The 17,254-nt window shown below is 45.0% G+C and overlaps 1 protein-coding gene across 1 annotated transcript in view; it reads right to left on the bottom strand.

Annotated features, from left to right (window-relative positions):
- The window catches only part of LOC139747478 (uncharacterized), a 76,279-nt gene that overhangs the window by 15,113 nt on the left and 43,912 nt on the right, over positions 1-17,254 (bottom strand). The window contains exons 3-7 of the mRNA XM_071659846.1: positions 7,870-8,107; positions 7,567-7,708; positions 6,658-6,779; positions 5,899-6,125; positions 1,574-1,758 (exon numbers count right to left, since the gene is read on the bottom strand). Coding sequence (XP_071515947.1) covers positions 1,574-1,758; positions 5,899-6,125; positions 6,658-6,779; positions 7,567-7,708; positions 7,870-8,107 — 914 coding nt within the window. The remainder of the gene's footprint in view (positions 1-1,573; positions 1,759-5,898; positions 6,126-6,657; positions 6,780-7,566; positions 7,709-7,869; positions 8,108-17,254) is intronic.

Below are 17,254 nucleotides of genomic sequence, written 5' to 3'. Positions count from 1 at the left end.
GACATACTACCCATCACGACAGTGCATACCATCCATCACAACAGGGCATACCACCCATCACAACAAGACATACCCCCTATCACAACAGGACATACCATCCATCACAACAGGACATACCACCCATCACAACAGGACATACCACCCATCACAACAGGACATACCACCCATCACAACAGGACATACCACCCATCACAACAGGACATACCACCCATCACAACAGGACATACCACCCATCACAACAGGACATACCACCCATCACAACAGGACATACCACCCATCACAACAGGACATACCACCCATCACAACAGGACATACCACCCATCACAACAGGACATACCACCCATCACAACAGGACATACCACCCATCACAACAGGACATACCACCCATCACAACAGGACATACCATCCATCACAACAGGACATACCACCCATCACAACAGGACATACCACCCATCACAACAGGACATACCACCATCACAACAGGACATACACCCCATCACAACAGGACATACCACCCATCACAACAGGACATACCACCCATCACAACAGACATACCCCCATCACAACAGGACATACCACCCATCACAACAGGACATACCACCCATCACAACAGGACATACCCCCACCACAACAGTACATACCCCCCATCACAACAGGACATACCACCCATCACAACAAGACATACCACCCATCACATCAGGACATACTCCCCATCACAACAGGACATAACCCCCATCAGAACAGGGCATACCACCCATCACAACAGGACATACCACCCATCACATCAGGACATACTCCCCATCACAACCGGACATAACCCCCATCACAACAGGACATACCATCCATCACAACAAGACATACCACCCATCACAGCAGGACATACCACCCATCACAACAGGACATACGATCCATCACAACAGGACATACCACCCATCACAACAGGACATACCACCCATCACAACAGGACATACCACCCATCACAACAAGACATACCACTCATCACATCAGGACATACTCCCCATCACAACAGGACATACCACCCATCACGACAGGACATACCACCCATCACAACAGGACATACCACCCATCACAACAGGACATACTCCCCATCACAACAAGACATACCACCCATCACATCAGGACATACTCCCCATCACAACAGGACATACCACCCATCACAACAGGACATACCACCCATCACAACAGGACATACCACCCATCACAACAGGACATACCACCCATCACAACAGGACATACCACCCATCACAACAGGACATACTCCCCATCACAACAAGACATACCACCCATCACATCAGGACATACTCCCCATCACAACAAGACATACCACCCATCACAACAGGACATACCACCCATCACAACAGGACATACCACCCATCACAACAGGACATACTCCCCATCACAACAGGACATACCACCCATCACAACAGGACATACCACCCATCACAACAGGACATACCACCCATCACAACAGTACACACTACAGAAATTGTCATTACCACCACCACCACCACTTAAGAACTTATCATCTGCCGCGCCAGAATGGACGACTAACTTGTAGTTGTAGAGGGCAACGGTGACGTCCCCTTCGGTGGTGGTGGGAGCAGTGGTGGGGCCGGTGTTGGTGCTGGTGGTGGTGGGGCCGGTGGTGGTGCTGGTGGTGGGGCCAGTGGTGGTGCTGGTGGTGGGGCCAGTGGTAGGGGTATTGGTCGTCGTTTGGGCCGTCGTGCTGGTCGTGGCCTGGGAAAAAGACACCACAAGATTCTCATATTAGTGTTCTGTTGTGTGTGTATGTGTCTGTGAGTGGCAGGGTGGGGCACGGAGGTACGCTAGGGACACTGGAGGAGGAGGAGGAGGAGGAGGAGGTAGGGATAGGGAAGATGTTCATGAGGACTTCTATCACGTACATTCTTCTTCACAATACAGAAGGTCTGGAGGACGGCTTGTAACTAACATTGTTAAACCTGGCTGATTCATCTTGTAACTAACACTGTTAACCTGGCTAATTCATCTTGTTACTAACACTGTTAACCTGGCTGATTCATCTTGTTACTAATACTGTTAACCTGGCTGATTCATCTTGTTACTAACACTGTTAACCTGGCTGATTCATCTTGTTACTAACACTGTTAACCTGGCTGATTCATCTTGTTACTAACACTGTTAACCTGGTCGTTCATCTTATAACTAACACTGTTAACCTGGCTGATTCACCTTGTTACTAATGCTGTTAACCTGGGTGATTTATCTTATGACTAACACTGTTAACCTGGCTGATTCATCTTGTAACTAACATTGTTGACCGGGCTGATTCATCTTATAACTAACACTGTTAACCTTGTTGATTCATCTTGTGACTAGCTCTGTAAACCTGGTTGATTCATGTTGTAACTAACACTGTTAACCGGGCTGATTCATCTTGTTACTAATACTGTTAACCTGGCTGATTCATCTTGTTACTAATACTGTTAACCTGGCTGATTCATCTTGTAACTAACGTTAAACCTGTCTGATTCATCTTGTTACTAACACTGTTAACCTGGCTGATTCATCTCATAACTAACATTGTTAACCTGGCTGATTCATCTTGTAACTAACATTGTTGACCGGGCTGATTCATCTTATAACTAACACTGTTAACCTTGTTGATTCATCTTGTGACTAGCTCTGTAAACCTGGTTGATTCATGTTGTAACTAACACTGTTAACCTGGCTGACTCATCTTGTAACTAACACTGTTAACCTGGCTGATTCATCTTGTTACTAATACTGTTAACCTGGCTGATTCATCTTGTTACTAATACTGTTAACCTGGCTGATTCATCTTGTTACTAACACTGTTAACCTGCTGATTCATCTTGTTACTAACACTGTAACCTGTCGTTCTTAACTGGTCGTTCATCTTTACCTGGTCGTTCATTATATACACTGTTAGTAACTAACATTGTTAACCTGGCTGATTCATCTAGTTACTAACACTGTTAACCTGGCTGATTCATCTTATAACTAACATTGTTAACCTGGCTGATTCATCTAGTTACTAACACTGTTAACCTGGCTGATTCATCTTGTAACTAACACTGTTAACCTGGCTGATTCATCTTATAACTAACATTGTTAACCTGGCTGATTCATCTAGTTACTAACACTGTTAACCTGGCTGATTCATCTTATAACTAACACTGTTAACCTGGCTGATTCATCTTGTTACTAATATTGTTAACCTGGCTGATTCATCTTGTAACTAACACTGTTAACCTGGCTGATTCATCTTGTTACTAATATTGTTAACCTGGCTGATTCATCTTGTAACTAACACTGTTAACCTGGCTGATTCATCTTATAACTAACACTGTTAACCTGGCTGATTCATCTCATAACTAACATTGTTAACCTGGCTGATTCATCTAGTTACTGACACTGTTAACCTGGCTGATTCATCTTGTAACTAACACTGTTAACCTGGCTGATTCATCTTATAACTAAAATTGTTAACCTGGCTGATTCATCTAGTTACTAACACTGTTAACCTGGCTGATTCATCTTATAACTAACACTGTTAACCTGGCTGATTCATCTCATAACTAACATTGTTAACCTGGCTGATTCATCTAGTTACTGACACTGTTAACCTGGCTGATTCATCTTGTAACTAACACTGTTAACCTGGCTGATTCATCTTATAACTAAAATTGTTAACCTGGCTGATTCATCTAGTTACTAACACTGTTAACCTGGCTGATTCATCTTATAACTAACACTGTTAACCTGGCTGATTCATCTCATAACTAACATTGTTAACCTGGCTGATTCATCTAGTTACTGACACTGTTAACCTGGCTGATTCATCTTGTAACTAACACTGTTAACCTGGCTGAATCATCTTATAACTAAAATTGTTAACCTGGCTGATTCATCTTGTTACTAATACTGTTAACCTGGCTGATTCATCTAGTTACTAACACTGTTAACCTGGCTGATTCATTTAGTTACTAACACTGTTAACCTGGCTGATTCATCTTGTAACTAACACTGTTAACCTGGCTGATTCATCTTATAACTAAAATTGTTAACCTGGCTGATTCATCTAGTTACTAACACTGTTAACCTGGCTGATTCATCTAGTTACTAACACTGTTAACCTGGCTGATTCATTTAGTTACTAACACTGTTAACCTGGCTGATTCATCTTGTAACTAACACTGTTAACCTGGCTGATTCATCTTATAACTAAAATTGTTAACCTGGCTGATTCATCTAGTTACTAACACTGTTAACCTGGCTGATTCATCTAGTTACTAACACTGTTAACCTGGCTGATTCATCTTATAACTAACACTGTTAACCTGGCTCCATCCCCCTCAAGTACACTCCAAACGGCCTTCGTGATTGGACCATCGTCATTCACGTCACCATCAAGCAAAGCAAGATCGCATTCACGCTCATTAGGATTGTTTCAAAACATGTCTCTTCCCGTCTTGTCCTGCTTAGGCCCCATCTCCCTCCAGGTTGTTCAGTTCACCAAGCTTCGCGGCGTCACTTAGGATGTAAAATCAAGCTGGAAGGAACACGTCAGTACTATAATCAAACCATTTAGCATTCCTGTATACATTCTTCACTGATTAAAGACATCTTAGTTGAAGAACATATATATACAACTTTCATTCTGAGCAAACTCACTTATGCCTTCCTCCCCCATCTGGTGTTCATCCCTGTTCACCACACAAGGGATACTAGAGAAGGTTTAGAACAGGGTATGTAAGATCATTCATGGCTCCTCCTACACTATCTGTCAAAGGCCGGTAACGCACTACCCCCCCACTAACTCCCTCCAACCATCACCTGGATATCATCCGACAATATGGGGTGAAGCACCATTCCTGCTACCGTCACCCTCTACCACCTAATACCCCTTGTTCCCGAGAAGTTCGGATCACAACCACATCGAGTCCGTTCGAGCTTGTGGAAACTACTAGAAGTACAACCCCCAAACCCAGCTATTGTGAACTTCAGTAGTCAGTACACCGCCACCTCAGTGCATGAGACGGTTTCTTCTGCCCATCTTTCTTTCATGACTCCACTGTCTACATTGTGCATACTTTCTTTGTAAGTTTGCAACCTTTGGCTGCAGATGATTCAGTAAACTGTTTCCTATTGATTATTATCATTATTATTATCATTATTATTATTATTATTATTATTATTATTATTATTATTATTATTATTATTATTACTATTATTAATATTATTATCATTATCATTATTATTATTATTATTAAAGGTACAACTGTCCCGACAGTGTTTATTCGGGTGGGTGTGCGAGGTGAGAAGGTCAAACCAAGTGGTTTGGTGAGGAGAGGTAGTGGGGAAAGCTTTGCTCAAGATGAAATGTTGCAAGTCAGTTGAAGTAGATCAGACTGCAGTAGAATTGGTCAAAGAGGAGATGAATGTGTTGTTGCTTGGTTAGTTAGTTAGTTCTGTTCTGTGGTTGTTCTATCCCTACATCTCTCGGAGAACTGTTCAGTGTCCAAGTTCGATATCATTCTGTTCTAAACACTTGCAGGTTGTGATCAGGGCACCCCTCACTCTTCTTTCTTCTGAGGTGGGCAGATTTAAATCCTTTAGTCTTTCCCTGTAACTCAGGACTCATAATTCTGGTGCCATCTATGTTATCCTTCTCTGGACCTTCTCTATTAACTCCTCGTGCTTTTTTTTTTTTTTGGGTACGTTGACCAAACTTGAGAATCATATTCTAGTTTTGGCACACACTCTACGCCTACGTCCTCTTATTTGACAGTTCACGTCTGCATTAAGGCCTGACCTGAATGTACATGGCAAGTTGTCTTGTGAATAAGGTAAGGCAGTTGGCCCAGACCTCACCTGCCTAGGGAGCCTCACTCCCGCCTCCTGCGGGTTAGGGAGATGCGTGGGGGACCTGCGCTCCCTCATCCGGTGATGTATAGACTCGTGATGCAGGGCTTCCCCGTCTCCCTTGGTGTTTGAGGCTCCAGTGCCGTAGATGTCGTAGCAGTTGTAGAGGTAGTACTCCAGCTGCCTCAGCAGGAACGTAAGCTGAGTCTTGCTCCGACCCTCCACATTGACGTACACTGTAAACATAGCACCTTCATGTGCACTGGGAACCTTAAACAGAGTGTTATCAAAATCTGTATCATTAGAATTATACTAATCCTTCTGCTATTACTTCTACTACTACTATTGCTACTGCTGCTGTTGCTGCTGCTGTTTCTACTACTACTACTACTACTACTACTACTACTACTACTGTACTATTGATAATTATGATAATGATAATAATAATGATTATAATACCAATAATAAGTAGTAGTAATAATGATACAATTCCTGTGCAGTGCTATATTATCTGTACACTAAACAAATACAGCGTCATTGGGGGCATATATATTATGTGCATCAGATTAAATGTTCAGACTGACTTTGTGCACAATGTCATATGCTCAGGAGATACAATACTGAGCACCAGGGAGACAGGTATGAAAGTTTCCGAAATGATTGCCTCCCCAGCATGATGGACAGGGGAGGAGCAACTGCTTAAGAATCAGTGTGGTGTTAAGGTTAGTATGGCCAGAGGCTAGTGCGTATGTGCTGCTGACTACATACTGTGGGAGCCGTTGTTGGCGCCGCAGAGGAAGGGCAGCGGCGTGGCGCTCTCGGCGTAGAAGCGGTCGTACTTACACTCACCCCAGTACGGCGGCTGCAGCTGGAACTCGTCGAAGTCCAGCCTGGGGAGGGAGGTCCTGTGTTAGGTTCCGCTGGGAAGCAAAGCTCAGCTCTCTATCTCCTATATTCCCAGTACAAGCCATCGACTCTGGTGGTATAATTAAGTGACATCGAGGCAAATCTTGACTCGAACTCCAGGAATCCAGAGTTTTCTTATCTATTTGTGTGATCACTGGATACTGTAATGTGAGTCAAGTACATTGCAGTCGAAAGGCCATTATACCAGAGCAGTCATCACATCTCTACATCATGACCTAAGCATGTCCTGCCTCACTGGGGACATAACCTGGAATCCAGGCTTTTCTTTGCAGTAGCGAAAATAATGTTACAAAGGCAGCGGACAAAGTGAAGTTACAGGACATGACCCAGGTATTCGCTCTCTACCTTGAGAACCTGACACGAGATAAGGAAGGTTCTAATTTTCACACGGAAATTGTCATACATTTTTTACTTTCTGTTGGACGATACTAATATTTTTTCCATGGAGGTTGCACTTGTTATCAAGGTGGACTATGGTTAGTTAATGAAATAGTGACATGGAAAAACTGAAAAAATTGCATTTCACAGGGTGGTTAAGAATGTTCCCAATTTACGTGTCAGATTTTTACCCATTAGCGTGGTGCAACCTATATGAATTCCCTTTCTCGCGACAGTGTCACGTATGACTATTTTATAAACATGATTTACATCCGTGTCATAGACTCGGACGCTAAGCATGCCAGTAGCGCGCCCGTGCCTCATGTGTCTGTACCCAGGATTCTCTTTGCACACCGTAAGAGTCAGTCTGACCTGAGCTGGCAGATCGGGGACTCGCAGCCGTGGTCGATGGTAACAGAGCACTCGAGGGAGTCGTTACCCACACCCTCGGGATAGGACGGGGACACGAAGGTAAACTCCTGTGCCTTCGTGGTCTCTCCGCAAGACAACGATTCTGTCACAGAAGAAAAGAGTTGGTGTGATAAGAGACTAGAAATGTCCTAAATATTGTAATTGTGTACAAGATCCTGGCACTTAAATGGGTGCAGCCGTACTGTTATGGCCTCGGGTTTATACATACGAACACTTCACACACACAACCCTATTCTAACTTACCTTCCCTGACGTGGTAGGTAGCGTTGAATCCTCTACAGGAGCCTTTGGCATTGGAGGAGAAGGTGAGGATAAGTGTGTCTTGCTCCGAAGTGATCACGCCAGGGACTTGGGACCCACAGAACCGTTGTTCGTCCCTAGTGTTGCTGGCGACGATGCTTACGTAGTCTCCAGAGCAGCTGGCAGACCCCGTGACATCGAAGTCCCAGAACTTGAGCTCGATCTTCTCGTTATGTGGAGCCTTGGAAGAGAAGTGTTGGTAAGAGACAATTTCCCTAGGACATCTGTCTAGGTCCGAGAGGCAAACCTAAATTATGGAGCGAGACAGAAGACTGTGCAATCACCGTCTCTATGTATCATATCTTGCAACTGAGACAGAGAGTCATAGGACAGGCACTTCTGATTTACTGATGGCCTTCCAAATGGCCTCCATTTTTATGTGAGAGTGAGGCAAGATGACCCTTGAAGGCTTGACTGCTGGACACTCCGTGAGGGAAGGAAGGGCGTAGGGTGAGGCAGGGGTCGACGCCACACAGAGGAATGACATGGAATGGTACAGTGAGGACAGTCTGGCAGACGGAGGGTGTAAGATAAAGTTGAAGGATGAATGCACGCCATGTGGAGGGAACATACAGCCTGGGATGGAGAATACATGGTGGGAAACACAGGGCTTAGGGTAAGGTTCGTTTTGAAGGATATACAGACCTTGTTACGAAGAGGCTAGAGTGAGGCCAAAGTTGAGGGTGCTTAGTGCAAGGTACATGAGAACAGGCGACAGAGCACATGATAAGGTCATCTGCCAAGGGACAGTAATCTGTTTAAATGTAGACAAGATCATAAATCATAGGACTCCTCTCCACCTACTACATCCTTCGTGGAAATTCCCGTAGAAAAGGACAAGTGGAAAACACATCTTGCTATTATTGCAGCTAGTGAATACACTGGAGAAGGACATTAGTCACTGTTCTGTGTAGAAATAAGAGGTATAAGTAAGTGCATATTGTATCGCCATTCTTAAACTGGCTTAATCTCTGATAAATGATCTGATTAGAACATTAATTTAGCCGTGATCTGAATGTGGTGGTAAGTTTTGATTTGACGGGATTTTGTGGCAGCTCATTCCAGTGTACTGGAACTCTGCTCCAGAAGAAACCTTTGTCCATTGTTGCATTACAAACCTTTCCCCTAAAATTCTTGTCATGGTTTCTAGTTAGATACAGAGAAAGTAGGGCGAGGCTAGGGTTGAGGATACATAGGCTAGGGTACAGAGGAAGTAGTGTGTGGCTAGGGCTGAAGATACATACATAGGCTGGGGTATAGAGGAAGTAGGGTGAAGCTAGGGTTAAGGCTACATAGGATGGGGTAAAGAGGAAGCAGGTTTGGTGTATGAGTACAGGAAGTAGTCACACGTCAGCAGTAATACATACAGTTGTGCATCTTTTCAGACACAAAAGATATCAGTCGAGACTTCAGTCTGATGTAAACAGGTTTCAGTAATCATCGGCAGGAATTGGTCATTGTATGCTACATCAGGAGAGCCATAGCAAATCTGTGAACTATCATCAGCAACTCATGTTTTGTGTGTGATAGAAGAAGAAAAAATACTGAGTTTTTCTTGGAGATAAGGGAAGAAAAAGTGCATCCCACCTACACTCATGCTTGTCGTAAAAGGCGCTGGGAACGAGGGAGTGGGATAGGGGATAGGGCTGGAAATCCTCTTATCTTGTATTATTACTATCGTAAAGAAGGAACTGAGGAAGGTCCAAGGAAGGATATTTTCCTCAGAGGATCGAGTCATCTGGTCCTGACGCTGCCTCATCAAGGCAGGAAACAGGGAACAGGTATGAAGGAAAGACGTCTCGTGTTACTGGTACTGAGATATACTTCAACACTCAGGTGGATCTGGTGAGTCATTCTGACGTATCAGGAAGGTGGAATTGATGATGCTATTTGCAGGGAGAGGTGACTGTCCTAATGTAAACAAAACTCCAATTTAACCAACTCAAGTCCTGTCCACACAACTTGACCATCTGCCACACGCCAGGCTGGGTTAACAGTGGCAGATAGGCTCGGCGCCCCTGGTGTGGGCCGCCATGATTAAATTCTACACATCATACATACTCCCTCCTACTGAAGACAGCATAAATAATATTTTATTGGATTCAGGTCAACAATATCTTACATATTAGACCATTTTTTTTAAGGATGATGTCGGGCGTCGCAGGGATCATTATACACTGTAAAAATGAATGGTCATAACAAAGCCAGTAGGGGCGCTGCGTTGGTGGAACGTCTCAAAGGTCTGTCAACCAGCAGGGCAGACAAACGTGTTCTATTTTGAGGACACGAAGGTTATTATAGTTGCTCACATTTGCAGGTACTGCATGAGCAAGTCCCTTCTCGCTTCACGCACAGTCACTGATCTAGTTATGACACGGGAGACATTTTACCATGTGTTTTTCGTCGTTACTTATCTTATTTACGAAGGCGAACAAACAGAACTACATCTTAGATATAATCACCAACCTGTCCGTCATTCTTCTGCTACATCAATACACCGCTATTTCCTCTCCTGTATCATCTGGAAGGATAATATTATTAACTAGATGTTACTGGTGAGTGCCTCGGTGAACATAAGGAAGTTAAAGATAAAAACGTAACGGGCGGTCCGGTTGAAAAGTTGGCATGAAGGCTCATGGCTGAGGAGGGACGATGTTGATGGACCGCAGGAGGCTATTCGAGTGGCCATAGCTGAGATCCTCGTGTGATCCATCTAGGAGAGGAGCCTGGCTCGGCCTTGTGGAGACGTTGTCATCGCTATCTTGGTGATGGGTGGCCAGTCATGGTACCCTGATCCTGTGGACCGAGTGGGACCGAAAAATAGTACGTCCGTCTTGGTGAAGGACGGGGAGGGATATGTTACACCTCAGTGATGGTGACATGCTGTCCAGATTGTGTTGTACCAATGTTGGTGGGGTGCTGGACCAGTGACGGGAATGTGTTGTACCAGTGTTGGTGGAATGCTGGACCAGTGACGGGAATGTGTTGTACCAGTGTTGGTGGGATGCTGGACCAGTGACGGGAATGTGTTGTACCAGTGTTGGTGGAATGCTGCACCAGTGACGTGATGTGTTGTACCAATGTTGGTGGGGTGCTGGACCAGTGACGGGAATGTGTTGTACCAGTGTTGGTGAGGCGCTGTACTACTGTTGTTGACGTGCTGTACCAGTGTTGGTGGTCATGAGGCAGGAGTGTTAGTGACGTGCTGTACCAGAGTGGACGGCGTGCTGTATTAGTATTGACCACGTGTGCCAATTTCGGTGAGGTGATGTACTAGTGTGGGTGGAATGCAGTAACAGTATTGGTGACGTGCTGTAGCATTATCGGTGACGTTCTGTACCAGTGTTGGTGACGTGCTGTCCCATTGTCTGTGATATGCTGTGGCAGTATTGGAGCAGCGTTGTTGACGTGCTGTAACAGTGTTTGTAATGTGTTGTAGCAGTTGTAGATGTGATGTAGCAGTCCTGGTGATGTATTGTAGCAGTGTTGATGATGTGTTGTAGCAGTGTTGGTGATGTGTTGTAGCAGTGCTGGTGATGTATTGTTGCAGTGTTGGTGGTGTGTTGCAACAGAGTTGGTGATGTGTTGTAGCAGTGCTGGTGATGTATTGTTGCAGTGTTGGTGATGTGTTGCAACAGAGTTGGTGATGTGTTGTAGCAGTGCTGGTGATGTATTGTTGCGGTGTTGGTGATGTGTGGCAGCAGTGTTGGTGATGTGTTGTAGCAGTGTTGTTGATGTGTTGTAGCAGTGTTGGTGATGTGTTGTAGCAGTGTTGTTGATGTGTTGTAGCAATGTTGGTGATGTGTTGTAGCAGTCCTGGTGATGTATTGTTGCAGTGTTGGTGATGTGTTGCAACAGAGTTGGTGATGTGTTGTAGCAGTCCTGGTGATGTATTGTTGCAGTGTTGGTGATGTATTGCAGCAGTGTTGGTGATGTATTGTAGCAGTGTTGTTGATGTGTTGTAGCAGTGTTGGTGATGTGTTGTAGCAGTCCTGGTGATGTATTGTTGCAGTGTTGGTGATGTATTGCAGCAGTGCTGGTGATGTGTTGTAGCAGTCCTGGTGATGTATTGTTGCAGTGTTGGTGATGTATTGCAGCAGTGCTGGTGATGTGTTGTAGCAGTCCTGGTGATGTATTGTTGCAGTGTTGGTGATGTATTGCAGCAGTGCTGGTGATGTGTTGTAGCAGTCCTGGTGATACATTGTTGCAGTGTTGATGATGTATTGCAGCAGTGCTGGTGATGTGTTGTAGCAGTCCTGGTGATGTGTTGTTGCAGTGTTGGTGATGTATTGCAGCAGTGCTGGTGATGTGTTGTAGCAGTCCTGGTGATGTATTGTTGCAGTGTTGGTGATGTATTGCAGCAGTGCTGGTGATGTGTTGTAGCAGTCCTGGTGATGTATTGTTGCAGTGTTGGTGATGTGTTGCAGCAGTGCTGGTGATGTGTTGTAGCAGTCCTGGTGATGTATTGTTGCAGTGCTGGTGATGTGTTGTAGCAGTGCTGGTGATGTGTTGTAGCAGTCCTGGTGATGTATTGTTGCAGTGTTGGTGATGTATTGCAGCAGTGCTGGTGATGTGTTGTAGCAGTCCTGGTGATGTATTGTTGCAGTGTTGGTGATGTATTGCAGCAGTGCTGGTGATGTATTGAAGCAGTGTTGGTGAGGTGCTGCACCGGTGTAGAACACCAGTAGATCACCACAGTTCCTTCTTCCCGTCATACCCACAGATCTTTCCTCCTCATTCATCTCCACATCTCCCTTCTCCACAGTCATTACCACTTTTTCTCCCCAATCACCACATTTACTTCTTGTCCAGTCATCGACACGCTACGTGCTCCCCAGTTATCACCTTATTTCTTTTTTCCCCAGTCATTACCACCCTTCCTGCTTAGTCATCACCACACCTTTTCCCTCCCCAGTCAACACCACAATTCTCTCCTCCCCATTCCTCACTATACTTCCTCTATAGTCATCAGAACGCCTTCCCAATGATCACCACACCTCTTCCCTCCCCACTCATCACCACACTTCCTTCCTCCCCAGTCATCACCACACTTCCTTTTCCCTATTTCCTCGCCACACATCTAAACTCCATTATCATCACCGCACTCCCTTCCTTCCCAGTGAATACTTCATGTTCTTACTCCCATCACCGCCCTCCCAAGTCATCGCCATACTTCTAGTCATTACCACAATTCCGTCCCTCGTCGTCACTATACGTCTTTCCTCTCCAGTCATCACTACACGTCTCCAATTCCTTGTCATCATCATACTTTCTTTCTCCCCAACCATCACTACACATGCTTCCTCCCCAGTCATCACCACACATCCTTCCCCTCAGTCACCATCTCACTTCCTCCCTTCCATCACCCCACCTCCTCCTCGCCTAGTCTTCACCACACCTTCCTTCCCGCCCAGTCGTCATCATTCTTCCTTCCTGCTCAGTCATCACCTCACTTCCTCCCTCAGTCATCACGCAGCAAAGGGAGACGCCGAGTAGTCAGTCGTTTTCTTCAGTTGGGGAAGAGAGGCCCTGGGGATGTGTGAGGCCCACCTGAAGTTTCTGGGGATGGAGGGGCGCACTGGGGAGGCTGGGGATGGAGGAACGTAATGGGGGACGTACTGGGGAAGAGGAAGGCGGAGAGGAACCAAGGGAGTAAAACTGGGGCCATAAAATGGAGATGGAGAAGGAGTGAGGGGGAGCCGTCGAGTTATACCGGGGAGATGGATGGCTGGTGTGTATTAATTGATGAGGGGACGTGAGGCAGGAAGGGAGGGGACGTGAGGCAGGAGGGGAGGGGACGTGAGACAGGAGGGGAGGGGCTGTGAGGCAGGAGGGTAGGGGACTTGAGGCAGAAGAGGAGAGGACGTGATGTAAGGCAGTAAGGAAGGGGGACATGAAGCAGGAACGGAGGGGATGTGCGGCAGGGGAGAGGTGACGTGATGCAGAAGGAACAGGTACATGAGGCAAGAGGGAAGGGGGACCTGAAATAGGAGGGTAGAGGATGTAAGGCAGGAGGGAGGGGTACGTGAGGCAGGGGGGTGGAGGGACGTTGTCAGGAGGGAGGTTGGACGGTAAAGGTGTCCAGTGCCAGGACATCATACGTAGATGATGATTGTTTTAATTCAGTGTGAAGCCTTCACAGTCACTATGGTTGTTTGTAAAAAAAAAAATCACACTTGCTTCATACGACTACTTGTCTTCTTGATTATGAAATACGTTTTAGAATCTTTAAAGAAAACTTCTTGAAATATGTAGTGTTGGGAGGGCAAGGGAGTTGGTGTTTGAATGCAATACTTCATTATCCCGTATGTGCACATAATGGTGGATGTCTATAGTATTATTACTATAAAAAAACTTTCAAATTATTCCTAATTTTGTTCTTGCGCAGTTCCCTCGAGAGAGCACTTTATCATTGCCTGTCGTTTGCTTGTTCACCAGTTACGAATGATTTTGATAACAGGTGTACCGTGGACACACAGGGTGCTGGTTACTAGTCCGCCACTAGGTAGCCGGGTAGCGCTCCCACAGCCCAGCTGGGCCTCTTGAGACAAAGAAACACAAAGGAAACTCACGACGACAAATACTGACAAATATACTCTTAATTGGCGTTTGGGTTAGGGTTGTAACATTTGATAATACTCTCAGACGTGTCCTCTAAATGTCATAAGATTTTTCATCATGAAAGTATTGCATTGTTTTATCATCTAATTCAGTACTTATTAAAAGACATTTTTCTGCTTGCGGGGTACAAGCACCAGTGCGGCGACTTCTGGCACTTCGCCAACCGTTGCCGCTTTCTCAGGCGGGCCACAAAGGATCATCCTTTACCTCAAATTCTCCTGTACAGTTCATGGGGCTAGACCATATATAAGGCGAACACCGGCAACAGTCAATGACACTCAGAGCCACGGTGTGTGTACCGAACTAGTGAATTGACAATACTGTGGTCAGTAACCTGCCCTGATGGAAACTTCGTACGTCAGTTTATGAACTACGAAGAGCGCGTGTGTTGACTACCATGCTCAAATGTGCATTATTATCTCGTCGTCTGGATAAAGCTTAGTCTCTGTAAGTCACTTGTGTGTGACTCGGCCTCGGAATGCTGAAACCGACTTCCGGACATTCTTTTTATACTCCAGCAACAGGAAACCACAACCCAGGGAGGGGAAGGACAACGTAACATTATAAGTTTTGTGGCGTTTCTGAGCAGGGAAAAGGAACTGCAGTGAACTTTTTAGTTTGTCTAAATTTCCTGCACAATGTCACTTGAGTTAAGAGAAAAAAACAGAAAATAAGAAAAAAGTATTGCAAAGTGTTTTGGTAAACAAGAGGGAAAAATTTAAAATCTGTAAGCCATGAGACGTGGGAGACGAGTCTGGTGGATTTAGGAGAGTGAATGGATAGAAAAGCATATTAAGAGTAAATAAAGGGATAGAAAAGACTTAAATTCAAAAATAACAGAATACAATTAAAAAGCAACAGAAAGAAGAAAAATGGGGAGATGAGGTAAAGAAGAATGTGGGATCAAGGACGGCCATCTTACCCTAAATACATGATTTATCCTAAGAAGGCGAGGCGTGCATTTTTAGGCGATAACAGCATTTCATGAAACCTAACTAAACCTATTTTTTTCATGGATGCAGTTGAAATTTATATTGTTGTGGGAAGATGTCGTCAAGTGGTGACTATTAGTTTTCAAAATTGCCATCAACCTAACCAGCCACCATAACTCAGTTTGGTAGCTTACATTTGGGAAGATTTGTTTAATGGCTCCGAACAGCTGTGGTCTTCCTCGTTTCAGAAAGATTAATACGGGAGCAGCTTATGCGATTATCCCATGTGATAAAGTAGTATTTTCAGTGTATGATTGCCGATTAGTGTTCGGCTTTGCAATGATTTAATCTAACCACACCTAAGAGAACTTCCCCCAGACTTTGGCACGTTTCTCACATTTCCTGAAAATAAACCGTTCTAAAAACTGGAATTGCTTAGTGTTTTCAAACTAGATTTGCACGTTAAGTTTGATTCAAAACCCTAAAAACGTTAAACAGACAGAGCCAGACCCACACAAATGGAGTTCATCCTTTACTAAGAAGTTTAGTTTTAATGTCTGGATATGCAGTCATTGGTATTAGTAAACTGAGAGTACATGGGAAGCACAGATAACAGGAGACTTGATGCTTCAAGACGAGGTTATTGTTGTGGTGACCTAAAGCACGGTGGAAGAAACAGGGTGGCAGAGCAGATGGCAGATCGTCTCTCTTCTTCCGTGGGTGGACATCGTGAGCGTGGGTCGAGGTTCGTTCTCGATGGTCTGTGGTGCTTCAGAGTAATGGCTAGCTCCCAGGGGCTTTACGTTACAACCGGATTCCAGAACGGTAGTCAAGCCCTAAAGGCGTCACGTTACTGCCAGGCCCCAGGGGCGTAACGTTATTACAGCCAGACCTTAGAGAGGGAGACAGGAATCCCAGGGGCATCACGTTGAAGCCAGACCTTAGAGCGGCAGTCAGGCCACAGAGGCATCATATTATTGCCAGACGCCCGAGTGACGAAGTCAAGTGTTACTGATGAGCCCCGGTAGCTCCCGGATGAGAGTAAGGGGGGGGGGGGGTTTAGACATAGGGCGAGCGAGGAAATGATGATTCTGGATTTGGGTATATCAAAAGAAAGTTTTTGTCTTGTATCATGGGGGATAAAGGTAAGATCTTGTACTGTTTAAGGAAGTGGTCAAATCCGATAAAGGAGTTGAGATACTGTATCACGGCGGCTTCATGTACATACGTTGGTAGGGTTTTGTGACGAAGAAATTTCTAATTTCTCAATCAAAGTCCTGAGCAAGAAATTTCGTAGGTAAAGGTCTCAAGTCTGTGATGGTATATTGATACGCGAAGGATATATAGCTTATATAGTCTCTAAGTTAAAGACTGTATTAAGTAACATAAAACGTTAACGTGACACTGAAAAACCATATCGTCAACATTATTCGTTCCACCCGCAATGAGGACGCGGCTGGGCCCTAGAGAGATACATCTTCAACAGCAGCCTCCAGGAGCCAGTCGTCTATATTGATGACTGCACCTAACGTAGTGGGCAAATATTACCCACCCGCCCAACAGGTGACGCAGGTGGTCGATCCGTGGCGCACCAGTTGGCGAGTGATCGCCATCTGCTTCACTCTGAGCTAGGTTGCTTGGAGGGGAAGGGACTGGCGTCATTGTAGAGAGCAAGGAAGCTTTATGAAAAAAAAGGAAAAGAAATGGTGATTATACAGTGAAGGTAGTGGCTGAGAAGGATAAGGATCACTGATTAAGTTTCAGTTGTTGGTTCT

This window comes from Panulirus ornatus, chromosome 68 (assembly GCF_036320965.1).
Source record: "Panulirus ornatus isolate Po-2019 chromosome 68, ASM3632096v1, whole genome shotgun sequence".
NCBI classification, from domain to species: domain Eukaryota; kingdom Metazoa; phylum Arthropoda; class Malacostraca; order Decapoda; family Palinuridae; genus Panulirus; species Panulirus ornatus.
The sequence above is the reverse complement of the archived record's forward strand: the minus strand, read 5'-3'. Positions and strand labels throughout refer to the sequence as shown.